The following is a 25417-nucleotide window of genomic DNA, read 5'->3' as shown; positions in this document are numbered from 1 at the left end:
TATAATGAAAATTCTATAGCAATGGAAAAATTTTTGTTTTTTCACATTAAACAGAAATACATCTAAATGCATTCTTCCTAAAATTACTGTTAAATTTCATATTCGAAGACGAGAAATAAAATAAAATGAAGAAATATTTTCATCAACATTAGATCTGGGTTTATATGAAATGTAACATATCACTCGCTATTAAATGCTCACTGTCAATGTCCAAATTTAAATCATTTGAACAAGAAAAAACTGGTTATCTTATTCCAAAGTTGTTTTGTATTTCACTAAAAAAGACTCCAAATTCCTCCAATTGTCCTGGCAGCTCTTACTGTTAACTTTTCTTTTGTATTTTCACTCGACATTTTAAAAGTGAACAAGAAAGTATCTAAGAAGGGTCCAGGAATTGTTGCCACAGATTTACAACACTTTATATTTCAACCAATCCCAGTCAAGAAATTGCAAACAGATTTTAGAAAATGACAGAAGTGGAAATTTGAATGCGAGCCACATTTGGCCCACGGGCCAGACTTTGGACATGCTTGTCTTAGGGTCAGGATTTTTTTCAGTTTGGCACTTATAAGCCCCTCATCCACTCACAGTGTTACGACATTTAGTCCAAAATAAATGCCCATCCTACAAATAAAGATTGTGTAGATAAGCAGCATCCCTGCTGAGTGAAGTTCTGTTTTTTTCCGTTTTGTCTCTACACAAGAGTAGCCTTCTATCCACCATATTTTCATCTGCGGAAGCAATATTTCTTCTCCTTTTTGACAGCAGGCATCTTTATTTCAGTGCTTGTTTTACGCATAATATAGAAGATTAGCCCAACCATGTGTTTTTGCACCTTTAACTGATTTGAGATGGGAGAATAAAGAAAAGAAACAAAACTGATTGTTCCTGTCTGTCTCCACAGGCTCTCTGGAAGTTGTGTTTGTCAGAATGTGCCGTGCCTTTGACTCTCAAAACAACACAGTCTATTTCGATGGAAAGTATGCCGGACCTGATGTGTTCAAGTCATTAGGTAAGCGAGCTGTGCGCGAGTGTTGGTGTGCTGGCGCGCTTTACTCCTTTTCTTTTTGTAACAGCCAAAATTAGAGTTGTTGTGCACATTGCTGAAGGCAGAGCGCACATCCCCTCCTCACCTGGCATTTCTGTCTCTTCAGCAGTTATTTATGGTAGAACAGAGACATTAGTTAGGCTCCGCTGCATATGGCTTCTGTAACTGTGAAACAAATAAAACCAGATGGAACATCATTGGGGAGAGTGCGATCAAAACTATCGCTGTTAGTCTGACATAAAGCATCTCAAGCAAAAAGCAACTCGCAATCACATCTGAATGAGGGAAAAAAAGGAAGGTTTTCCAACATTTTGCCAATTTCATACCAAACAAAAATGTGAAATATTCCACACAGTGGCTGAAAAAGACAAAATGCAAATGTGTGTTCTTTGGCGTGTTCTGTTTGTGTATATGAGCGTATGCGTCCCAGTGTCCTGTGAGGGGTGTGCAAGGAGTCCGTGGCGAAGGGAGGGGGAGGGGTGGGTGATGACGGGCTTTCTGAGTCGCGGTGGCACCCGCCTGTCTCTCTCTTTCTGTCTCCCGTAATTGATTTAACTAAAAGCCTCAATAGTGACCTCATTTTGGCTTGCGTAACACCACCGAACTGCCAAAAGTGACTCGTCTGGGAGGCAAAACTCAGTAAAAGCATTGCCTCTTCTGCTTAAGACGCTCCCATGTGCTGTCAGCATGCCGCTCTTTTTCATCTCTTCCCCTTCGTCTCCCCTCCCTGTGCGCCTCTCTCCCAATAAAGATCAAGAGTGAGTGTTTTTCTTTGCTCTTGCTCATCCGACGCCCCTTCTCTCTGTCCTTTGCTGTGGCAGGCTGTGACGACTTGATCAGCTCCGTCTTCGAGTTTGGGAAAAACTTGTGTTCTATGCACCTGTCTGAGGATGAGATCGCCCTGTTCTCTGCCTTTGTGTTGATGTCTGCTGGTAGGTGTCAGTCACACACACATACACTCCATACAACAATTCCATACTGCTGCCCTTCATGCATATCCCAACTAAAACCTCATACCACTGGTTCGGAAATTAGTGTCAGTTTCATTGGAATGATAGTTGTGACGATGTCCCCCCTCCAGACCGGTCCTGGCTCCAGGAAAAAGTGAAGGTGGAAAAACTCCAGCAGAAGATTCAGCTGGCCCTCCAGCATGTTTTGCAGAAGAACCACAGAGAGGATGGTATACTTACAAAGGTGAAATGCATTCAACACTTATGTATTATCCCTGAAACTGCATGTCTGCTAAGTTGAAGTAACTCTCACAGTGACACTGTTTTGGATCTTCATCTAAAAGCCAAAAAACACCTTCACTGCAAAAACTGAAATTTAAAGACCCACTCCAATGAAAATTGTCTTTCTGGTGTTTTTTACCTGTTCTTGTGGCATTTTTCTGATGATGGAAAACATATATAAAGAAAATTAAGCTTAAAATTGGATTTCTGAATATGTCTATATTCAAATAGTTGTGAATTAGGAGCAGATGTAAGTGTGCCGTTGTAAAAAGCTTGTAGGTGTGACGTAGTACCTACAACCGCAGTCCACAAGCTCCCAGCTCCACCCCATTCTGATGCATCCACTTGCAGATGACTAGATCCACAAACGTCTTGATTTTGTTTCCTAAACTGAGCTGTCATCCAGCTCAAAACTGCACGGCTGGATAGCTCCACTACTGCTCGTCAGTTTTCTTGCACTAGTAATATTTGGTTGGGATCGTAAGGGGCTGTAACCTAGGAGGAGCATATGTAAACAAAGGGATGATGGGAAATGACTACCGGTACTGGCGCTCTGCAGAAACTATGTCCTAGAAAACAAGTTTTTTTTGGCTAGAAAAAGCATAATCATAATTAATAGACCACTAATAACTATTTTACAATAGCTCAAAAGGTGATCAGAGTGGGACTTTGAGAAACTAAAAAGTTGTTTCAGGAAAATTGGCCTACTCTTATCAAGAAAGCGGGACTTTCACAAAGTCACAGGAAAAATGGCAATTTATCAATTGCATCGGCTCTTTAATAAAAAAAATAAAAAGCGTCAGATTTTCCTTGTGCCTCAGCAGTTGTCTCAATATTTACAAGTCTGTTTTACCCCTGTGTGGGACAAAAAACACTGTAGGGAGGACTGTTTTTCACTGCCATTGCTCCATGTCCTCGCCTCCCCGAGAATCTAAACAACCTGTCTCCTCTCTCTCCACAGTTGATATGCAAAGTGTCGACACTGCGAGCGCTGTGCAGTAGGCATACAGAGAAGCTCACAGCTTTCAAAGCAATATACCCAGACATTGTGCGTGCCCACTTCCCCCCCTTATACAAGGAGCTGTTTGGATCAGACTTTGAGCAGTCCATGCCCGTTGACGGGTAGCAGCCCTGCCGGGTGCCAGCGTGCCCATCGTAGGGGAATGTGGCGGAGGAATCTGAGACACTTTACTGGTGCCCTGCACAAACCGGAGTGGACACATGGCACGCTGTTCAACTTGTTCTTTTACATCTGAAGAGGCATGGGGGGTGCGTTGGGGGGTTGATTGTCAAGGTTTACTTTATTAAATTAAGTTGTCTTTGGAATGGCATGCAGGACCCGACACCCCACGGGACACGATAAGGAGATAGGAAGATCTGTTCGGCTGAACTTGACTCTCTTCTGCGCTTTTTAAATCTCACACTTCATTTAGTCTGAAAATTCACCGCCAGAGAAGTGACCTGCGCACATGTAGAGTTAAGAGGATCTTTTTAGACCACATCAGTATTCTTCTCCAGGTTGCACTCCGCTCGCCGCTTTAGGGTTTTCACCATCAGAATCACGTTCTCGTACAGATAAATAACTGACAAAGGCGCACATTTCGGTCAAGTTCAGCCACTCCTGTCTTTGTGTTCTGTCGCATCTTTTTTGGATGCAGTGCTTGGAACGAAAACCCACAGCGACTTTCAGGGAGGTTTCCTCTGGCATGGTGACGCAATCGGGGCCTCTCTACGGACAATCGTTTAAAAAGAAGTAAAAGAGAAAAGAAATCTAGAATTCTGGTAATTCTAATGAAAACACAAGAATTTTAGTTGTCAAGGATTTCATCCACCATTGTTGCATAGTGAAATCATGTAAGGCCATCTGCTATTAATCTCTCTTTGGACAGGTGCCCCCTGAGAAGCACCAACACAACAAAAAGGGTCCATTCCACCTGTTTTATAATGTACTACAGGGTATATGGTCATAAGTACTTACTATACAGAAAAAAAATGTTTATAGAATCTATTTTAAATAACATGTATGATATTAGTAGTTAGACCATTCTTAATTGTTGAATTGATAAGGCACTTTTATTTACACCTTTCTTTAATTTAAGACTTGTATATTTACCTAGTGATGTGTTGCATGTGCACAAGAAATACAAGTTGAAACACGGTCACAGGGGTTAGTCCCGGGAGCTGCAGATGATTAGGATCTGGAAGTGTTCGGGAATTCTGTTAGGACGGCTGGGTGGTGATCAAAGAGGCACGGATGAGAAGGCAAGCTTAAGACACTCGCTAGTTTCTTTTTGTTTGGTTTCCTTGGATCTTTTTTGTTGAAAACACTGTGCTAACTTCCAAAAAACATAAATATGATTCTCCCTCTGATGATAAAATAATACTATACCTTTAATTAGTGTAAAGTAAAAAAAAAAATTACCTAAATTTGACAAAAAACATTTTTTATCGTAGCCTATATGTTTGATGCATATTGACTTTTGCTGTATTTAATTTATAAATTGTTCCCTTTTGCTCAAATTTGGGGAAATCGTTTTTAAATGATCAAACTATTAAATTACAACAAAAATCTATGCGGTCAGACTGAAATAATAAAAAATAAAAACACTCACTATGATCCAACTCTGCCCCCTAGTGGAGGACAGACGTTCTTTTATTTCAAGCACATTTGATTGTTTTTGTTTCTTTCTTCCTTTGTTTTCTAAGAGTGACTTTCAGCTTTCTCGCCCAGCCGTGCCTTTAACAGGACACAGACGAAACAGCGAAGGGAGAGTGAATATTCAAAGCCTTGTCTGGTTGTAAAAGCTTCTATTTTTGTAACTTGTTTTGGTTAACAAACTCATGAAAGAGAGATTGAGGGAGAGAAGAAGATGTCAGGTAGCACTTACCTATATCCCTGCAATAATTAGACTCGCTGTTGTTTGTATGATTAGGGGAGAAACCTAAAAACGGTAGGACAAGTGCTATTTTCAGAACACTTTGTTGTTGTGCTTCTGTTTCGTTGAGTGTGTCTTTCTCGTCAGTGTGGTAGTAAAGTGGTTGGAAAAAAAAAAGGAAAAAAATAATGGATGTGCCAAACTGTAGTCGTTGCTTCAAGCTTTTCCAGTCTACTCGTCTATGGCGTAGAATGGATTCCTTAGACATTCCAGCAATTCCGGTAGCAGCTTCTTGAAATATCTGTAAGAAAAAGAGCAAAAAGAAAAAAACTTCCCTATAGAAACCCAATGAGCATGTTAACACATATGTCACCAACTGTAACATAGAGTCCAATATATGTGCGTTTTTTTAATTGTTATTATTTTGTGTTTGCACACGATCATTCCTCTGCCGTGCAATTTGTGCAAGGTGTTCACGCCTTGTGCTATCACCCCTCAGGGAAAAGGCTTTTCTTTTACTTTTTTGTTCTTTCTGGTAGTTTTTTTTTTTTCTTTTGTTCCTTTTTTTCAGGGATGTTCAATGTAAAGTGACTAAATCACCAAGTTGTTAAGTATTACATTTTTATTCTCCCTTTTTGGTCGACTGATCAAATTTAAGAAACAAAAAAAGTCATTTGTCTAAACAAGAAACCCTTTCACGTTTTACTAACTGGAGTTTTTTCAGCACATGTTCCTGTCACATTGAAACAATCTGCTTTGGTTTCCAATGGTGTCATCAGGGTCTTTACAAACGATTACCCTCTTTCTTTGAGAAAAAAACCAAATATTCTTATGCAATACTTAATCTGTTATGTTTGGGTTTTAGTAAATATGCTGTACAAGAGTAATAATCTCTCCTTTGATCCAATGCTATTTGGATGTGCACAAGCCCTCTATGACTAGTTAACCTCAGTCTCAGAGTAAAAAAACAAACCCAGTCTGGAACACTGCTAGACAATCCAGGTTGAAGGGGCCCAGTTAGCCCTAAGAGCAGCAAACTGAGGAGGAGCTGTGCTCAGGGAGGTAACGGGTGGGCCGACGCAGCTCTCTTTCCTCCGGATCTGCAGAGGCATTTGATTGGCTCTGCTGTGAATTCATGGGATCTTTAAAATCTCTTGAAAGGCAACTCAGTGGGAGAGAGGAGCTTGGCTGAACCTTTTTTTTTTAGGTCTTCTTTTTTTGGCACATTGAACATGCAGTTCCTGTTCAGGAAATGAAGAAGAGAAGGGGATTTGGCTGCTTTCCTGTCCAAAAAAAATGAATAAAAAAGTGGTTTGTCTTCTTAAAAAGAATGAGTATTTTTGTTTTCCTAATCTTTTGTAGCATGTGTTATTATTCACATTAACAGTTTTTTTGTCAGATACTATCAGCTGAGGTCTGCCATGAATAAGAGCTCTTGTGTCAGTGTAGAACAAGCAATATGCCTTGTGTTATAATTACGGGTCTCCACAATGCAGTCATCTGCCTTTTTTTGAATTAACATCCACCTTAAAATGTTTACTTTGAGTTGATGTAACGAGTTCAAGCCCCATTGCTTTCTGTTCCGTCGTGGTTGCATATTTTTTCTTGTGTTGATCATTTGACCTCACACAGGCCTAAAAAGTGATGTCCTTCTGTATTTTTGTAACATCCCAGTTAAAACTAGGGATACCTATGTGTGCTGTTCAATCACTGTATAGTATACAGTCAAATGTGCTGGTCCTTCTGTCTCTGCTCTGTTGTTTGTTTGTAAAAAGCAATAGTTTGTGTACATGTGTGTTTGTTTTTTCAGAGTTGTGTGAATATAAAAATGAAAAAAAAACCCAGACAAGGCTTTAATAATTACAGAGGAACAGGGTTCTGTGGATGATGAGGATTTAGTTTTATTTTGAGATTTTTGAAAGAAAGCAACAACAAAAAAAAAGATCTAAAAAAAATGAGTGCGATCCATTTGTAGTAAGTGTTAAGTTTTCTCAAAAGCATGACTTAACGCCGTCCTAACGATTTAGCGGCTTGGAGTTAAACCGATTTCTGACTTCTGCTTGAGTTGATAAGCAAAAATTTAAAAAAAAGGAACCCTTCAGTTGACCTTTAGCCCGCCAGTCGTTCAGAGCTGCGTTACGTCACGCTTAAAGTTGCCAGTGTGTGATCCAGAACTGATGATCACCCATCACGTTTGATGAAACCCTTTTTTTTTTTCTCAAAAGCACAGGTGGCAAGAATTTATAATTAAAATTATGCTTAAGAATATAGTTTTAAAAAGAAAAGAGAAGCAACTTTTTTAGCCATAATCGAATGTCAAGCAATAATATATGTCAATGTATTATTTCTCTTTTTTTTTTGGTGCATAATAGCATCTGCATGTAAATACACCTCTTATTTATCACATTTTGTGTTCCTTTTGTGTTTTTTTTCTCGTTTGTTTCATTTGTATATTTGACTGGTTCGGTTCCCAAGTAGAGAACGGAGAACCTGACATGCCCTGGTTTGCTTTCTATGTTCTTTTCTCATTTTTTCCCTCATACTAGGCTGTTTCTTAACCATATTTAATAGAATTACTGACCACGTGTATAAAGGTAGCATTGTAACTTCTGTCTGTATAGGTAAGACAAAAATACTGCTACTAAGGCCTCCCCGGTGAAAATATTTATCCGTTTTATCACCTATCGTACGTTAAATCTGTTTCTACTTTTTCCTCCCACTTTTAGAGTTAGGTTGATAGACTTAGGATGTGCTGATGTTTTTATTTTTTATATATTTCTTTGTGTTCCCCTGATGTGTGGTGCTAGATAAGTTCATTTTAAGCCAGCTATTGAATTCTTAACCTGGCTGCCCTGTTAGTTCGCTCATTTTGTTAATGTATTATTAATATTAAGACTCACTGAATAATAAAGATGATTAAAATGATAGTGGTAACTAATACCCAGCCTGCACCTGTATCAGTGTGCTTGCCTTGGGTTGAGGCACTTATTTGCTTCTGACTTAGAGCAAAGGTAGAATCTGCTAATTAACAAGTTATTTAAGATTGCTTTTCTGGTTTGTGAAAAAGAATTATGATATTCAATTTGAAACAGCAGTATTGTGTTTATTTGTTTTCTTTCTCTGATTGTAAAAACCACTCACTGAGGCTATAGTTTGTCAGGTTTTAAGATGCTGACTATTTACCTCCTTGGTCTGCATCGTCCTTCCCCCTTGATGCAGGGAAGTGGTGCTTGGCTTTTCCTCCCAACGGCACCTCCGTTATGCTTTTGCTACCCCCCCCCCCCCGCCCCCCCTTCTCCCAAGTCATGCGTAGCTCGAAACGCTGGTTTCATCCTTTTGCACCATGTGAAGTGTTAAAAACGTACATGAAAGGGTTGCCATTTGAAGAAAAACTAAAAAGTTGAGCTCTTCTCTCGACTCTGTAGCAATTATCGGTGAGAGAAATGCTTGCAATAATACCCAACGTATCACACTGAGTGCCTCTCGGTGTAACAGAATGCATACATGATTTTGATTGTCTGTTTTTGTGTTTTTTTTTCCACATTTGTGTTGAAGTGACTTTTTTTGTTTTGTTTTTTTGTTCTACATGAGGGTGAACTCTCTTATTGAAGGTGTTTTAAAATGTTTTTTTTTGTGTCCATGTCAAAGGTCTTTCACTATAGATCGTCCCTTATTTTGGAAAATCAAAAGGCTTGTTTTATGTTGATCTCAAAGGGGTCAATAAATTAATATTACTGATCTGTTCACTTCCACTTTTGTTTTTGATCAAGCAAAAATGTTATCAAATTCCCCCTTTTCGTTTATTTTCTGTTTGTGGTTTACAGTATTCTCTTTTTTTCTAGTTTTTTTTGCAAACAGAAAATTTCCTAATGCATTGTATATTCAGTATTTGTATGTGTTTGTAAAACAGACATGCAGGACATCTGTATTTCTTCAAACGTCTGTGTTCAGTGCTCCTCAGTCTGAAGGGGAACTTCACATGTGTGTTAGCTGGAACCGGTGTGGATTCCTTTTTTGGGATTTTTTTTTTCTTTCAATGTAAAACAAGTACAAACTATGGAAAAGCCCAAACTTGTTGTGTGGTTGTCACAAATTTCTAAGTCGCACGTTTGCTACTGATTATTAAATGGGGACAGATGATCATGTACCTTTTTATCCAGCTCTTTTGAACTCTCTTTAGCAGGTAGTCGATTCACAGCGTAGGTTTGCTCCTTCTTTTCTGATTCTTAAATATGAAAATAAGTATTTTGGTTCATTTTGTAAATACAGCTGTAAAGAAAAATAAGAAATTTAATGTTGTCTTTTAAATACTTTTCATTCTAATATGAATGTTGTTATATTGTACTTAGAAACTGTACCTTTAATATTACCTTTATTAAAAGTGCATTGGACACATCGATTTTAGATGTGCTTTATGTGCTGTTATCCCATAATAAAATTTACCGCTTGTAATGGGCTTTTCTTTTCCCCTGATTGTTCCCTGTCTGTTGTCTGCTGTCTGTCAAGCTCTCCCTAACAGAAACATTAAACAAAAAGCACATTTTTAAGATGCAATAAGTTCATTTGGTCTAAGTGTCCTCATTATTGTCACAATATTTGCGCTATTATTTTTTTCTTCTATCAGCCATAGAACACACATATTTTTTGACAGAATATGAATGTCTAAATGGAAATTTTTTGATACATGTACAATTAAAAACAGAAAATTGCTACAAAAGCTTAAAATAAGACACTAATACCATTGCAGTTCAAAAGTTATATGATATGGACACAGGAAATAAGATAAAATAATTAATCCTAAAAAAATGGAATAATATATGGGGTTGATGTAAATATGAATGAATTGTGAGCTACAAAAAAAGAATTACTATCACAGAATAATCCACAAAAAAAGATGTTCCACAATTTTTTTCTTTTTTTTTAAATGGGTAAAGTTGAAATAAATCTCAAAACTACAGTTTGCCAATAATCGCAGACCCTTGAGCTTTTTTTTTTGTGTCTTAACATTACAGAATTTTTACAGAAGAAATGAGGCTTCTTTTTTGTACTTCCTGCGTCAGAGCAGTTAATAAATGATTTGGTTCTTCCTTGTTGCACAAAGTAGCAGAAGTAAAAAAGCAACAGTAAACTTCAACTCATTTCTTCTGAAGGAAATTAAAGGATTTTTTTTCAATGTTCTATTTTAATAAATTATGATCAGGCATACAGAAATCTGCAAAAGCTTGTTGAGTTGGGCTTCAGAGAGGTTCCTTTCACCCTAACAGAACACAGAACTACTTTGATAAAAAATGTAAAATCTTTAGCCTTTTTGGCTGTGTAAAATGTAATGTTACACACTACGTTGATAGGATGAGAGTGATAAAATGAAGTATGCTATAATTATTACTGCCAAGGAAAAGTTATATTTATATATTTAATTAAAATTATTCAAAAAGAATTGTGTTTTGTTTCGTTTTAGACTGGGATTTTAGACTGGTATTTCTCATAATATTTATGAAATTGCCTCACTTTGCTCTTTTTGTTTTGATTCATTTCCTAAGTTGATATTCATTTACAAGTTTGAGATTTTTGCACTTATTAATACGTAATTAATACATCAACACGGTGTAAAATCACTCAAAATTAAACAAGCTGCACAGAAACACCATCTTTTTCTCGAATGCCCAGAAATTGTAATTATTATTCTGTACACTAGGGGGCAGTAAATATGCTCTAATAACTGTAGCAAGTCTACATTTTTCAGCAGACGAAGAACCATAAACAAACGTGCGTTGTTAGCTAGAAGACGATTAAAATAATATTGCAGCAGCAATGGAGCTAGTGTGGTAAGTATATAACTTTACTCAGAACATATTCTGAGCAGAAACTGAATTCGACTGTACATTTAATTCTTGCTCGGCAGAATGAGCGAACGAGCGAGGACATAATAATTGAAGTAGTTAAGCAGTGAAATCTCTAAAGAGCTGCTTACTCACTTTTTAGCTAGCCTACAGTTGATAAAACAGAGCCAGGGTTCAAAAAGGGGGAGCGTTATTACAGCAGCACATGATCTTCATAAAGTTTCTTTCAAATGTAATGTGTGTCAAGTTGTAGAAACAAAACAAATTAAATGTATTATTTTAATATGTTAATAGTTATCAGTGGGATGTTGAGCGGTTCAGACTTGTATTATGATTATTTATTTTTTTGTGGAAAGTGTACATGTTTAGGAATCATCACTCGAGGGGATACATACAGGAACAAATTGGTTAAGTAATGGCATTTTTGTGATTGAAATCTCAGTTTTCCTTGAATACCCCTCAGTTTGCTCTCTGCTTTAGAATAAATGTAGTTTTTTCCATGATCAGGCTCATCTTTCTCTGGCCTTTTTTTTAATTTCTTTTTCAATATTAATATTGTAATTTTATTTTATTTTTGGCTAGAGAACTCTGTATGTTTTAGTAAGTGGTTCAGATGAGCACAATTACCCATCTTTATTGGTTTCCTACATTGTCTCTTCCTGATTACAGGGACGACCCCCCAGCGCCTGATGGTCCTTTCTTTACCAGAGATTTCTACGACAAATATTCCCTTGCACCTAATATTAGAGAAATCTGGACTTCTCTCCAGAGGTTTGAGGGGTTTTATTTATTTGTCCATACTTCTGTATTTCATTTTTAACTCGTATAGTCTGTAATGTAGGCACCCCCCACCCCACAACAGCTGTAGGAGAGGTTTTTTTTTAAGAGGACACTGTCAGAACAGAAGTCCTCCTTTATTTAGTATTTATGCTGATTTATATAGTTAATAATACTCAGAAACACCCTTTAAAGTCAATGTTTTAAACTGTCAATTTTATTTAATCAAATATTCCTTCAATAGCCAAAATATTGTTAGTTCAATTAGGAGTACTGGTCAGGAGTCTGTTGTTTTGAACCATTTTCTTTTTATTATGACACAGGAAATTTTCGTAACGTTTCAATTCTACTGTGCAAGGTTAGATTAAATCAATTATGGCCAAATGTCAACAATTTGTGTTTTTTGCATGTTTTTAATGAGGTTTTACAAAAATAAATATGTTTAAATTAAGGGATCATGTTTTCTACCTTTCTGTCTTTGTATACAAATAAAAACCTAAAGGTAAACCTTTACATTTGCAGAAAACAACATCTAAAAATATGCGATTCGTTTGTGACGTCATGAGTTTGCTATTCACAACCTGGAATTAATCACAATCAAACATTTGAATAGGCTAAAAGCTTTAATTTCTAATAGGAAATTGTGTTTTCAACAATACATATGTCTTTTATTGGACACCATTTCTAGCTATTGAGTGTTTTTCCACTCTGGCTTTCTTCTTCTAGGCCTGCAGAGAATTCCACCGAAAAACAAGGGTCTGAAGTCAGCGCTGCAGAAGCCCCCAGCTCCCCAACCCTAAAAGATGCCGCAGAGTTTAAAGGCAAAAGTTGCATCAGCAGCCAAGAGCGCTCCTGGGACAGCGCTGATAGTGAGGCTTCATGTGCAGTCAGTGCTGAGGGCACTCCAGACAGGGACAATGCAAGAAAGACGAAAGGGAAGCGGAAGCAGATTGAGGTCACGGCTGCATATCCTGAACCCAGACTGCCCTTTCCCTTTCTGTCCAACCTTTCCAGCAAAGAACAACGCACTTATGTCGGCTATTTGATGAGTAAGAAAAGCAGGAGTCCTCCACAGGTAGCATTGCACCGTCTGTGATGCTGATAATAGTTTGTCACTTATTTTACAGAGATTGTTTTATGTTTCAGAGGTTAAAAACCAAAGTGGATAATGAAGTAATGCAGTTCATGACGTACCTACAAGATGTGGCAAAAATATGCGCTGAAGACTACAACTTCATGTCACCAGGAGCTTTGCAGTACACAGAGGTGCTAAAGCTGCAGCATGTCCAGCTCTGTGTCTAAAAACACTTATACCATAAACCCTTTTTGTGTGTGTTCTCTTCTTCAGGAATTGTTTATGGCCTGTTTAGAAGACATGAAGACGCTTCCTCAGTGTTACCAGATCCATGAGATGACCAGTTTAACGGGGGGAATGTTCAATCCAGGGCTGGCACTGACCTTCGAAAAGCAGCTGCTGATTATGGTGCTGTTCTGAAACTTCTTCCCCTTCATAACGACATTCTGCAATTTCCGTGTGTGTTTTCAACTTTACCATTTGAATTGCAAAGTCTCTTTTCTGGCGTTTGATTAACTCTACGTATTTCCATACTACTTCCCTTTGTTTCTTCAGGGCAATGTGAGCATTACAGACCACAAGATAGTGCCTGCTGATGCGCAGCTTGCATCGGATTATCAGAGTGTTTCATCAGGGAGTCCTCCAGCTAAAAAGGCTAAGGACATGCATGCTGTAAGCAATTGTCCCCCTTTTTTAATTGCTCCTATAAAGTTTCTCATAGAAAATGCTAGAATGGGATTCATCACTGTGGGTCTGTTGTAATCTCGTCTCACATATTGTAATTCTCATTGCAAACACTAGAGGGTGCTCATGTCCCATCCTGCAAAAGAAGAGAATTTCATCTGAGTGGAAGACAGACTGTAAAACATTATCAGTATTTGTTTGGTGCATGAGCAGTTCCTGCTTCTCCCTCCAGATGATCATGAATGATGGGAACGCAGAAAAGCTCTGTGGTTTGTACGAGCCGCATGTTTGCCTGACTCGTGATGCCTTGTTTAGGCTGCTGGACAATCACGGCCCTGATTTTGGGGACCAGTGGGAACTGCCTGTTACGGTAAAGCTATCCGCAACAAAAGGTATGTCTGCGCTCTTAAATATGGCCAAAGCAACACAATCCACTACTATTATTCTGGGCAACTGTTATTGCTTGGTAGGAACTTAAGAAGAAATGGAATATCTTTACAGATCAACCTTTAAACTCCAGTTTCTCATAAAAACAGATACCTGCAATACCATGACCTGAATGACTGAGAATCTTTATCCTCTGCATTTTGCTAAAAGAAAATACTTTCTGAGGCTTAAAGAAAGCTATGGTCTGGAACCTGGCTTAAATTATCACACTACTTATGACATGTACTATAACAAGGTGAAAAGTGATATTATTGGCAAGAGAATCTGTATCTTTGTTGTTTTAGTTGACCTCATGCGGAGTTTCTGCACTGATTAAAATCAGACAGTTGATTTTAGTAAAAGACAAAATAATACAATAAAAATTTATTGGACACATTCTTTAAATTTAATTAAGTTAAACACATACAGAAATCATCTATTAGAAAAAAAAAATTTCTATATTCTAAATTATTTCTATAATGCTTTTACTTTCGACTAGACAGCATTAAACACTTTTTTTAAGTTGAGATTTGAGCAAAAAATTCCTACAAAGTTTTGGGGGGGAAAGAGAATTTTTCAAAGTGCTACAAAATACTCTTTTAAAAAGTAAGTAATGGATTTAAAATCACAATAAGAATTACAATAAAAGAGCAATAAATTACATTAGTTGGCCTGTGCAGAAACCATGTTGCAGCATTGAGGCACTAAAGAGTTTAGGTGTTTGGTGTCAACAAAACAATATTTTGTCAGATACTTATAAAGAGTGATTTTTTTTTCTTCTGTTTAACAAAAGTTATTTGTCTTCTGTGTGTTTTTTTTTTGATAGTCAATAGTCAGAGGAAAATTGTGTACATAGACCCCCCTCTTCTGAAAACAGAGATCCCGGTCAGAGAGAGAAGTCTGCTCTTCCACGAGGAAAGTTTGAAACTATCCTTCATAAAAAAAGGAAGTCGGAAAGTTTTCCACCTGATGACGGAGCGTCCTGTGGAGGAACAGCAGCTCCCACCGGTATGCAAGCGCATCTGTGTGGTCCAATAATGCAGCATATGAGCAAAGCACATGATCAGTTTGTAAGAACCGTTCTTTTCTGCTTCTGTAGGCCAGTGTCTCTCAGAGAAGTTGTGCGTCTTTGGCAAACAGTGGGCTTGACTTTGAGATGGACCTCATTGATCTGGAGACATTTGGAGAAACGACAACCACTAAGAAACCCCCGCACAAGGAGACGCAGAGTGAAAAGGAGGAGCGGGTTAAGACGAAAATCCTTCCAGGTTCCCCACTTTCACAAGGGACTAAAAGGCCCAGTGAACATCCGCTAAGTCCCAACTGCAGTCCACAAAAAAAGGAGGTTTTGTCAGATGTTCACCCCCCCAAGACAGAGCCATGTCAGTCTGATGTTAGTGAGGTAACAAAGAGTCTAGGGAGACAAAGCAGAGAAAGTGTAGAAGCTCTGGACTCGGATGAGGAGAAGCTGATCATCGACGACTTGGGTTCTCCAGCAGCCACACTTAAAGAACAGGATCTTACGTCCCCAAGCCCCTCTATAGCCCCCCCAGCTCCTGAGTCTGTTCCAGCTACTGCAGAGTCTTCATCCCCTCATAAAGGGACAAGAAGTGCACGACAGTCCAAAAGAGGGGAGGCCTGCGGGGATCAGCTGAGCGAGATCCTTCGCATGCAGTCAGCCATGTTCAAATCTGGCTGTGACACAGCAGCTGCCAAGTCCAGCAGATGTGTGGAGCCCGCCGTTCAGCCTCATCAGACGTCTCTGGTCAAACCCTGCGTCACGTCTTACTTGGAACGACAGAAAAACGATGACGGCGAGACGTGCGGCTCTTCACACAAACCCTCAGTCAACATCAGCACCGCAGAGCACAAAAGTTGGTCACTGGTGTTTTTCATAATGGGGATCTCATTCTGGTATTTGGTTCAAACCCGTTGTCCACTTCATCTTCTCCCAGAAATACTTTCACAAGACCTCCAGGCCTGTGCTGAAGATGAAGAAGACTACGAAGCTCCAGCGGAGGGAAACGTGTTCTACAAGCTGTACAGTCTGCAGGAGCTGCTGCTGCTGGTGCGCAGCTCCGTGTCCCTGACCCACAGCCGGCACTGCGGCAGCAGCCAAAACCAGGTACAGTGTTTGGAAAGACAGAAAACACAGGAAGGAGCCTGGCTACATCTCTGTTGTCTCTTCTAACCAGTTTGTGCCAGTGCACGTCCTACCAAAGCTGGAGTTCCAGCTGTGTCACGGCGTGGAGTGTCTAACCAGCAGTGAGGCCTGCCAGCTGTGGACCGAGTCGTTGCTTCACTCCAACACTGTGTCATACATTGGTAAACCTTTGATAGAAGGAGTTTTGTCATGTTTATTTCAGCATCAAACTAAACCTTTTTCATTTATTTTTTCGAGAAATGTAATGAAACACCCTCATAAACCTTATGAGTACTTCACTGACTGAAGACCACAAGACCAGTCCTCCCACAGACCAGCCACGTAGTCTTTAGATGACTCATCGTCCTACTGCAACTCTGTAATGCCAAAGTTTACTTTGTTGCCATGGTAACAGCCACATGTGATTAAGCGGGGTTAAAGAATGCTGGGTCTGTTTGGTAGAGCGGCTCTCTTATAATCTCCAAATACATGGTTGAGTTGCTTACTTTAAGCTTGAGGGAAAAGACCCACCCCTTTTTTGTTTTGTTTTTATTATACCAGGCTTTCAGAAAATTTGACGATGATGAAATGAAATCCTGGTAAAAGGTTCCCCCCTTGTCTGTTTTCTAAATAATGCTGTAAAACAAGCTGATTTAGTGTTTCTTTACCAAAATACATATTTTTGTACCTGGCAACTAAGACTTGGGGCACAACAATGGGGACATTTCAGCTTTGGTAAATCTTTGGGAGCATCTCCTAGGTGACGACATGGCGCAACATGCTCAGCAAAGACTTTACTCACAGTGGCCCATACTCTTCATCACGTGTTGTGTCGTCCAACTTTGTCTGGATGAAGATGGTTGCAAACCCTGATGTTTGCTGCTGTGGCTGTAGGCTGGAACCAGCTGCTTGTAACCGTTACAAACTCTGAACCTGTGCTCCTCTTCTCTGCAGCTCACATCAACGCGCTCACATCTAAGGTGGCACTGCTGAGAAAACTCCCTGATGACTGGAAACACAAAATGTCCTGCTGGTTCAAGTGAGTCTGTAGTTTACTGATCTGCACTGATGGCTGGATCTGTCTTTTAGTGAACAGTTAGTGATTTTGGGCAGCAACAAGCAGAACTCTCAAATCTTTATTCAATAAAAATCATGTATTTGTCATTATGCTTATTTTTATGCCCTGAAATGACCTTTACATTTTATTGTCTGGTAATCCCACCCTGTTCTGTGGATTTATGCATCTGGGCCAGGAACTGATCTAGATAATTATTGCTATTGTTATTATTTATACTGAACTCTCCAGATTTCTCCTTTACAAAGTGCATTAACTGTTGATTTTTAAGATCTGTGGAAAACGGAGGAGTGTGTCTCGACTTTTAACTCCTTTTAGTTATTTCCATTGTTCTTTTGATATTTACATTTTTGAACTACGGTAATCTTTTCAACTACCGTCATAATATTATTTCAAGTACTAATTACACATAATTGATATCATATCACAACATTGAAACTCAGAAATGAGGCTTTCTGATTTCCTTCCATTTAACACTGTAAACATAGGTGCTCATAGGTTTATAAAAGTTGCAACAAATGTATTTATAGGATTTTTCGATGATTTTGAAATTATTTATTTGATTATAAATGATTATGATTAATGTTTTTCTTTCCATGAAAATTCCTGCTATCTTAAACTGGCCTTTTTCTCCGTACTTCTAAATAGAATTTCATCATCACACATGTAAAAAAACAAAAAAGGCAATCTTAAATCATTTTTTTGTTTATGATCCTATTGTTTCTTAATCTTGCGGCTTGAGAGGGATTGGGCTGTAGACTTTGGAGACTTCACTCCTTTCTTTTTGGCTTTTGTTTATGTTGACATTTTCATCTAAATCCAAAAATGACTCTGAAACTTTGTTTCTATCCCACAGACCTTCCAAGTCACTCAACATACTGCACCACCTTTTGAAAAAACTAACAGGGTAAGTTCAACCTCTCCACTTTGGTGTTGGACTTATTATCGTTCTTTTTTAGCATTTACAGCTTTCTGTATTTGCTGATATGAAGACTTAACACGTGTGCGTGAATAAAGACTGCTTGATTCTGAATGTTTGCTTGCAAAACGAATTTAAAGCATGAATCACCAACAATAGTGTTGAAATTGCCTGCATTTTTTTAACACTGAGTCTTCCAGCTTCGGTGTTCAAACATGACGATGTTTGTGCTGGAGGATTACTCAACCGGCTGCTGGGAGCTGGCACAGTGCTTCTGTGTTTCCTTTGTTTTTCTCTGCTTTGTTCCATCATCACTCATCTCAGAAACGGCCAATCCTCAAAGGTTTCTCAACACTTTTTTGATTCTTAGGTTGCAGGAGGGGCAATACATGGTGGCACACAAAGCAGGGGAACCTTTTGTGACCATACTGAAGGCGACTAAAGGGGGACCGCACAACCTGCAGCAGGTGCATAATGGTGTTCCTCAACCTCCTTCCTCTGGCCACATGCCGTGGATACCTGTGGACCCGGCTGTGGTCCTGCCCTTTCACCACAATCATGGCCGAGTCCCCTGCACCTTTCCACCAAAGCCCCTCCAACAGGTGGGTTTACTTTAAACAACGGAACAGAAGTGAGAATGTTTTTCTTTAAGTGACAGAGAATGAAGCTCACTTATCACCTTTAGCCCTCCCACTAAAAACTGAATGGAAGCTTTTTAAAAATTGAGCATTTTTGTTGTTAAAGCAAACCTCCAACCTGTTTTCTGACCCAACAAATCTTCCACCATAAAACTACAAAGCAAACACAATAGAAAATAAATGAGTTGGATTATCCGCAGCTCAGAGGGTTTGCTGAAGATGACTCAATGACTCTGGATTCCTTTCTAGATATTTTCATTAATAAAAACTTTTCAGTGCAACATTTTTTGAGCTTTTTAGGTGGGAAAAAAACTGATGTACACTGCAAATTTAATGATTAGTTTGATTTGAACTTCAGATTTTTTTTAAAATTGTTTTTGTTTGATTTTGTCCCTCCAGACATCTAAAGGTGGAGCGTACAGCCAGAAAAACAACCAGAACAAACAGGGCAACAAGAACAACAAGTCCGGTCAAAAGAAACGCAAAAAAAAGCGCAACTTATTTATGGGGAAGTTACTTAAGAAGTCTGTTTAGATGTCTTTACAAGATTTGACTTCAAGAAGCTCATCTGAGTGAAGTTTATTTGCTTGAAGGCAGAAAAAAGAAGAATGGAAAGATTTTATTTATATTTGACAATAAAATGTGAATTATTTTTTTCATACATATTGTTTTTCACACATACATGTGTCTGATGTGTTTAAGCTGTTGTGTTGTTAACAATAAAGGTGTTGTTAGCGATGTCCGTGTCAATTATGGTCACAAGTCAACCAAACCCCCAGAAGGGCTTTTCCAGTGACTTCCCGCTGATGTGGGAAAACTCAGTTTTGAGTCACGCTGTCCGGGCAGAAAAGGGTGGAGTCGACAGCGTTTAAGGGGGAGGGGAGGGAGCGTGGGGTATGAAAAGTTTAACCGCCACACCCATTCCACCCAAAGACATCACAGACAAATCTTTGCTTTGTCTCAGCATCTACGGCTACGGTAAGTTTGGAGCTTTTTAGCCTTGGAATAATAAAAGAGCTGCTTTGTTAATTATTAAATTTAGTGCGCATTCATGGACTTTTCATCTCGTACAGTGAGTCATAACACAAGGCTTGAATTTCCAGCCAACTTCTGTACAATGGGGTTGACAAATTGGTCCTTTTTTTAAGTTACTAATACTTCATTTACCGGTATATATTTTTTTTTTGTTTGGTATTTTCTGTTTTTTTTGGAAGGCTGTGAATTTCCTCTGCTGACTTTAGAACAGCAGTCCTCTTTCCAGGGTGTGTCACTGTGAAATTCCTCTGATTGTCTCAGTCTAAGTGAGGATTTCAGAGTGAGCATGTCACTCTAGGAGAAACGAATCTGTTTGACATGAACACAAGTGAATATAGAAAAGAAAAGGTGAAACAGTGCTACTGTTCTTAATATGTGTGGTTGACAAGTCAGGTTTTAGAGCAGAGTTTGTGTTTTTTCAGGACAGTCACCATGGCAATGGTATCAGAGTTTCTTGGACAGCTGTCACTGAATGAGGTAATGTTTTTTTTTAACCCCTTAAGCCATTGGTAAAAATCTAAAAGGCATTCCCAAAGTTAATAAAAAGTTGTTTTATTAAAGTATATTTTCCAGAGACTTTTCTAGAGTAAAATCTACCTGTAGTTCTGTATGAGGGTCTATTGAGCCTTTAGGCTAAAAAAAAGAAGTCTGTTACACTGGGGCAGTGCCCACAAGGGCAAACTGTTGCACTCATTTTCATTATTTTTGCCCTTTTTTTTGTTCTTTGAATATCAGACTGGAGAAATCAAATATCCGACTGTAGTGCCTGTGGTGAACTTTGATCCAGACAAAGATGCTGCAAGAATTGAAACTGCCATCAAGACAAAAGGCAAGGAAATTGAAAAAAGTTACACAGTCTTTCCATACTTACAGATGAGGAACTTTTGGATGAGTCATATTTTTCCGTCCAATCTGGAAACTGCCTTGTACCTCTTCCTCACAGTTCTGGCCTTTCAACCATGGGCAGCTCTGCTATTGTAACTCTTTTGCTGTAAAATATATTGCTCCTTATACACATTTTTCAATGTATTTGTTGCTTCAAAAAAAATATTGAAATAATAGTTTCCAATTTTTTCCTGAAAACTGATTTTAAATGTAGGCGTGGATGAGCAGACCATCATTGACATCCTCACAAAGCGCACCTATTCCCAGAGAAGAGATATCGCTTTTGCGTATGAGAGGAAGACGAAGAAGGTACAGTTGAGTGGAGGATCCCTTCAGACGATGCATGTGCGTCCCAAACTGCATAAAACCAGCCCTGCCGTTCTGTTTCCAGGATATGATCTCAGCCCTAAAGGGGGCGCTGTCGGGCTCACTCGAAAGTGTGATCCTTGGACTGATGAAGAGCACAGCCCAGTTTGATGCCACAGAGATCAAAGGGTCAATGAAGGTAAAAGAAAGCCTCAAAAAAGTTAGGAAGAAGTGTAATGCTGCCCTCTACTGGAGAAAGTTTTGATAAAGGTGCGCACCCTGATGAGTGTCTTTTTTTCAGGGGTTAGGGACAGATGAAGAAACTCTGATTGAGCTTTTATGCTCAAGGAGCAATTCTGAGCTGGTTCAAATCAAGTCTGTCTACAAAGACTGTGAGTCTAGAAACAATTTGTGTGATTAATAAGAACAACTAATGAGTAAGATGTATTTAAAAATGTTTCTGCAGTGTTTAAAAAGGAGCTTCACAAAGACGTTGCAGGCGACACGTCAGGGAACTTTGCCAAACTTCTCCTAGCTCTTGTGCAGGTGAGGTGTAGCTACGCACATTCTTTAGTTTATTCTGTAAAAGAAAAAGAAGTGAAACTGAAAACAGCCCTGTCTGATTTCTGTGCAGACCAAAAGAGATGAGCCGTCTTCTGTTGTAGACTATGGGAAAATAGATGAAGATGCCAGGGTAAGTCACCTGTTGGGCTGTGATATGCAATTTTAGATTACTCAAAGTTCTGCATTTGATGTCCCGCTTTCTAAAATCATTACCATGAATCAATTAAATTCACCAAAATCTTGACTTGTCATTACAAAAACTGGAATTCTCCACAGGCTCTTTATGAAGCTGGAGTGAAGATAAAGGGAACTGATGTGGCCACATGGATCTCCATTATGTCTGAAAGAAGTGTCCCCCACCTGCAAAAAGGTGCTTCCCCGTGTTTCTTTTTTTCTTTTACAGGCTATATAGAAAGAAGGGTTACTGTTAATTGATTCGAATGAAACCAAAGTGAAATGTTTTGCTCTTTTCAGTGTTTCAGAAGTACAGGAGCTACAGCCCCTATGACATGCAGGAGAGCATTGTCAAGGAAGTTAAGGGGGATTTGCAGAAGTCCTTCCTAGTGTTAGGTATTTAGTTTTATCCATTGGCCATTAATGCATATAGGTTAATGATTTTTTAGAATGTAACAACACTTTAGATCAAAGTTATGTTTTGTTTTAAATATATATTTGTATTTTGTTGTTTCAGTTCAGTGCATAGAAAACAAGCAGCTGTACTTTGCCAAAAAACTGAATGAAGCCATGAAGGTAATCACATTTGTGGGTTTGGAACCTCTAAAAGTTTCATTCGTTCTTTTTTTTTAACAAATGTGAATGCAAAGTACTTGTGAAAGTTTTGTGTTGCAGCAGGGAAACACCGCCCAATGCCTGTGGAAGTGATCTTACAACAGTCTTGCATCAGCTGCATTAGTTAAGCACAGGGACTGCAAAGCTGAAGTGCTGATTTTGCTCGACTCTCTTCTCAGAGTTCAGGAGCCAAGGAAAAGATAGTAACAAGAATTATTGTGTCACGCTGTGAAGTGGACCTGCAAAAGATCTGCTCTGAATTCAAGTCCGCTTTTGGAAAGTCTCTCCAAGAAACTATTGAAGTAAGTGGAGAATAATTGCTTAACAGTGCAGCTTCTGATGTCGTTGAGCCAGACTAAACTGCTCTGTCCCTGCAGGGCCATACCAAAGGTGACTATCAGAAGGCGCTGCTCAGTCTCTGTGGACCGGCTGCATGAAGCTTCGTCAGCAGAGAACTTCAGGAGTTGTGCTCAGACAAATGGACTCATGGAAACTACAAAAAATTAGCATCTGGAATCAATACTATTAAAGGATGTTCCTTCTGTAGTTTTTGTTTTTGTCAAAAGATAAAAAGAAATGGGATTTATTTGTGTTCTCTTCTTTTCTTTTCTTTTTTCAATCCAGATTTAACACAGGATGCAATCACAAAGTAATTTTGTTATAAACTCCTGTTGTTAAGTTAAACTCTCAAGATTTTGGATTTTTAGAAGTTCCTATGTTTTTATAATACATAATTTCATAATAAAGTTCATCAGTCAAAACAATGTTTTAAAAATGCACAAAAATAGTTTAAAAACAAGAAAGGAGACACACTTGTGCATCAATGACTTAAAAAGTAGAAAAAATAAAATAAAAAGCATTAAAAAAACAAATTAACAGTCTGCAAAAAATTGTCATAGAGTAAATGACTAAATGTTCACCAATGTATCAATTTCCAGTAAAAATATAAATTTGCTGACAGAAATCACATTTAAAAGTCTATGACAGTTCACTTCTATCTAAAATTGTCTTTCGTACAAATCAACATAGAAAATCACCATTGATTATATGATCAGTAAAAAACAGTCGTACTGACTTCCACTTCTTTAAGTTTCTGACGAAAAAGTGAAGTTTTAAGCTACTTTATAATCGGGAGGTTGGGATTTATTTTGTGCTTTTTGTTGCCATTCACATATTCTTCCAATAGATGAAACTGAAAAATGTTCTTGGTCCTACATTGGAGAAACCACACACAATTCCTATAGGGCACCGTTAGAATCATCAAGAACGTTTTTTTTCTACTTAAAGGTTTAGAGTTCCTTAAAAAAACCATATATATATATATATATATATATATATATATATATATATATATATATAAAAAAAAAAAAAAACCTTGAGCAGGCAACAAGGAAAGCTGCAACAGCTAAATACCTCCAACGAGTGAGGCAAGTCCTGAGAAGCCAGCTCAATGGCAAAAATAAGGCCCGGGCAATAAACAGCTACGCACTGCCAGTTATCAGATTCCCTGCAGGAATAATAAGATGGCCAAAGGAAGAGATACAGACCACGGATGTTAAAACATGAAAGCTCCTCACCATGCATGGAGGGTTCCATCCCAAATCCAGCACACTGAGACTGTATGCTAGCCGCAAGGAAGGAGGCCGAGGACTAGTGAGTGTAGAAGCCACTATCCAGGATGAAACATCCAAGATGCATGAGTACATCAAGCTCAAGGCCCCAAATGACAGTGTGCTCATTGAATGTCTCAGGCAATGGAGAGCAGAGGACACAGTGCTGGAGGACAGATCCCTGCATGGGATGTACCACCGGACCATAACTGAAGTGGCTGATATCAAGAAGTCCTACCAATGGCTAAAAAGGGCTGGCCTACAGGACAGCACTGAAGCGCTCATCCTGGCAGCTCAGGAACAAGCCCTGAGCACCAGAGCGATAGAGGCTCAGATCTACCACACCAGACAAGACCCAAGGTGTAGGCTGTGCAAAGAGGCGCCTGAAACAATCCAGCACATAACTGCAGGATGTAAGATGCTGGCAGGTAAAGCATACATGGAGCGCCACAATCAAGTGGCTGGAATAATATACAGGAACATGTGTGCAGAATATGAACTGGAAAAAATGGGAAACACCTCCGAAGGTGGTAGAGAATGAGAGGGCAAAGATCCTGTGGGACTTCCAGATCCAGACTGATAGGATGGTAATGGCGAACCAACCAGACATTGTAGTGGTGGATAAAGAACAGAGGAAAGCTGTTGTGGTGGATGTGGCAGTGCCAAGTGATGGGAACATCAGGAAGAAGGAACATGAGAAACTGGAGAAATACCAGGGACTCAGAGAAGAACTGGAGAAAGCCTGGAAAGTGAAGGTGACAGTGGTGCCTGTGGTAATTGGAGCACTCGGGGCAGTAACCCCCAAGCTGGACGAGTGGCTACAACAGATACCTGGAAAGACCTCAGACCTCTCAGTCCAGAAAAGCGCAGTGCTAGGATACTGCGCAGGACCCTCAAGCTCCCAGGCCTCTGGTAGAGGACCCGAGCTTGGAGGAGAAACCACCCGCGGAGGGTGAGAGGGGCGTTTTTTTTTTATAATATATATAATTCAATATAATATATATAATTCAAACCTTCATATGACTGCCAAAAAAAATTACTACTGTATCTGGCTTCATAATAAATGTAATGAGAAACCTAATGGATGCAGATATATCGTTTTTTTTTTCATTAACTGGAGTTTCTAAATTTTCCCATTTAACACAAAAATCATTATTTTGCATTATCAGGTTAGTTTTAGATATGACTGGAGTTTACCTTGTTCCTTTTTAATTATTTTTTTAAACAAACTATAATTTTTTTTTAAGTTACCGGTAAATAGTATGAAATGAAACTTATTTTTAAGGCATTATGTCTTGAAAACTCACAAAGCTTTGTTCAAATTTCAAAAGACCGTCCATGGCTGTTTCGTGTCTACAGATGAATCTTTTGTGCACAAACCACCACCAGATGGCAGTAAAGTTCCAATTAAACCTCCAACTATATTAGTGCTGAGATGAATGGCACACAGCAGAATTAGATGAAGAGAAAAACTTGATAATTAAGTATATCCATC

At 38.8% G+C, this 25417-nt stretch overlaps 3 protein-coding genes across 4 annotated transcripts in view; all 3 read left to right on the top strand.

The window, feature by feature from the left end:
• Positions 1-9718, top strand: part of rora (RAR related orphan receptor A) — a 200124-nt gene extending 190406 nt beyond the window's left edge. For both annotated transcript variants that reach the window (XM_004069638.4, XM_011476114.3), the window contains 4 exons: positions 905-1012; positions 1870-1980; positions 2130-2242; positions 3242-9718. In XM_004069638.4, the coding sequence (XP_004069686.1) occupies positions 905-1012; positions 1870-1980; positions 2130-2242; positions 3242-3406 (497 nt within the window). In that variant the 3' untranslated portion in view covers positions 3407-9718. The remainder of the gene's footprint in view (positions 1-904; positions 1013-1869; positions 1981-2129; positions 2243-3241) is intronic.
• A 1159-nt stretch (positions 9719-10877) lies between these two features.
• Positions 10878-19472, top strand: ice2 (interactor of little elongation complex ELL subunit 2). The gene is made up of 15 exons (XM_004070006.4): positions 10878-10981; positions 11666-11767; positions 12500-12848; positions 12920-13039; positions 13122-13256; positions 13404-13520; positions 13765-13924; positions 14785-14966; positions 15058-15832; positions 15914-16083; positions 16154-16283; positions 17056-17140; positions 18033-18083; positions 18466-18697; positions 19133-19472. Exons 1-15 carry the CDS (start codon positions 10968-10970, stop codon positions 19265-19267), a joined length of 2757 nt encoding a protein of 918 aa, XP_004070054.1. The 5' UTR covers positions 10878-10967; the 3' UTR covers positions 19268-19472.
• A 140-nt stretch (positions 19473-19612) lies between these two features.
• Positions 19613-22898, top strand: LOC101167451 (annexin A2-A). Its single transcript, XM_004069637.4, has 13 exons — positions 19613-19711; positions 20191-20245; positions 20504-20597; positions 20868-20962; positions 21045-21158; positions 21261-21351; positions 21426-21505; positions 21594-21653; positions 21800-21893; positions 21998-22093; positions 22215-22273; positions 22492-22614; positions 22690-22898. The coding sequence occupies exons 2-13, from the start codon at positions 20201-20203 to the stop codon at positions 22747-22749; spliced, it is 1011 nt and encodes a 336-aa protein (XP_004069685.1). The 5' UTR covers positions 19613-19711; positions 20191-20200; the 3' UTR covers positions 22750-22898.
• The last annotated feature ends 2519 nt before the right edge of the window (positions 22899-25417 follow it).

The sequence above is a fragment of the Oryzias latipes genome, chromosome 6 (genome assembly GCF_002234675.1).
Source record: "Oryzias latipes chromosome 6, ASM223467v1".
In the NCBI taxonomy this organism is placed as follows: Eukaryota; Metazoa; Chordata; class Actinopteri; order Beloniformes; family Adrianichthyidae; genus Oryzias; species Oryzias latipes.
This window is presented reverse-complemented; position numbering and strand designations above follow the sequence as displayed.

Excerpts from the sequence above, each read along its gene's own strand:
- ice2 (XM_004070006.4), top strand. Across the intron at positions 13,257-13,403 it reads AAAAGCAGCTGCTGATTATG|GGCAATGTGAGCATTACAGA; the intron begins GTGCTGTTCTGA and ends TTGTTTCTTCAG. Across the intron at positions 18,698-19,132 it reads CACCAAAGCCCCTCCAACAG|ACATCTAAAGGTGGAGCGTA; the intron begins GTGGGTTTACTT and ends TTGTCCCTCCAG.
- LOC101167451 (XM_004069637.4), top strand. The coding sequence starts at position 20,201 with ATGGCAATGGTATCAGAGTTTCTTGGACAGCTGTCACTGAATGAG. Across the intron at positions 20,598-20,867 it reads AACTGCCATCAAGACAAAAG|GCGTGGATGAGCAGACCATC; the intron begins GCAAGGAAATTG and ends TTTTAAATGTAG. Across the intron at positions 22,094-22,214 it reads GAAGTCCTTCCTAGTGTTAG|TTCAGTGCATAGAAAACAAG; the intron begins GTATTTAGTTTT and ends TTGTTGTTTCAG.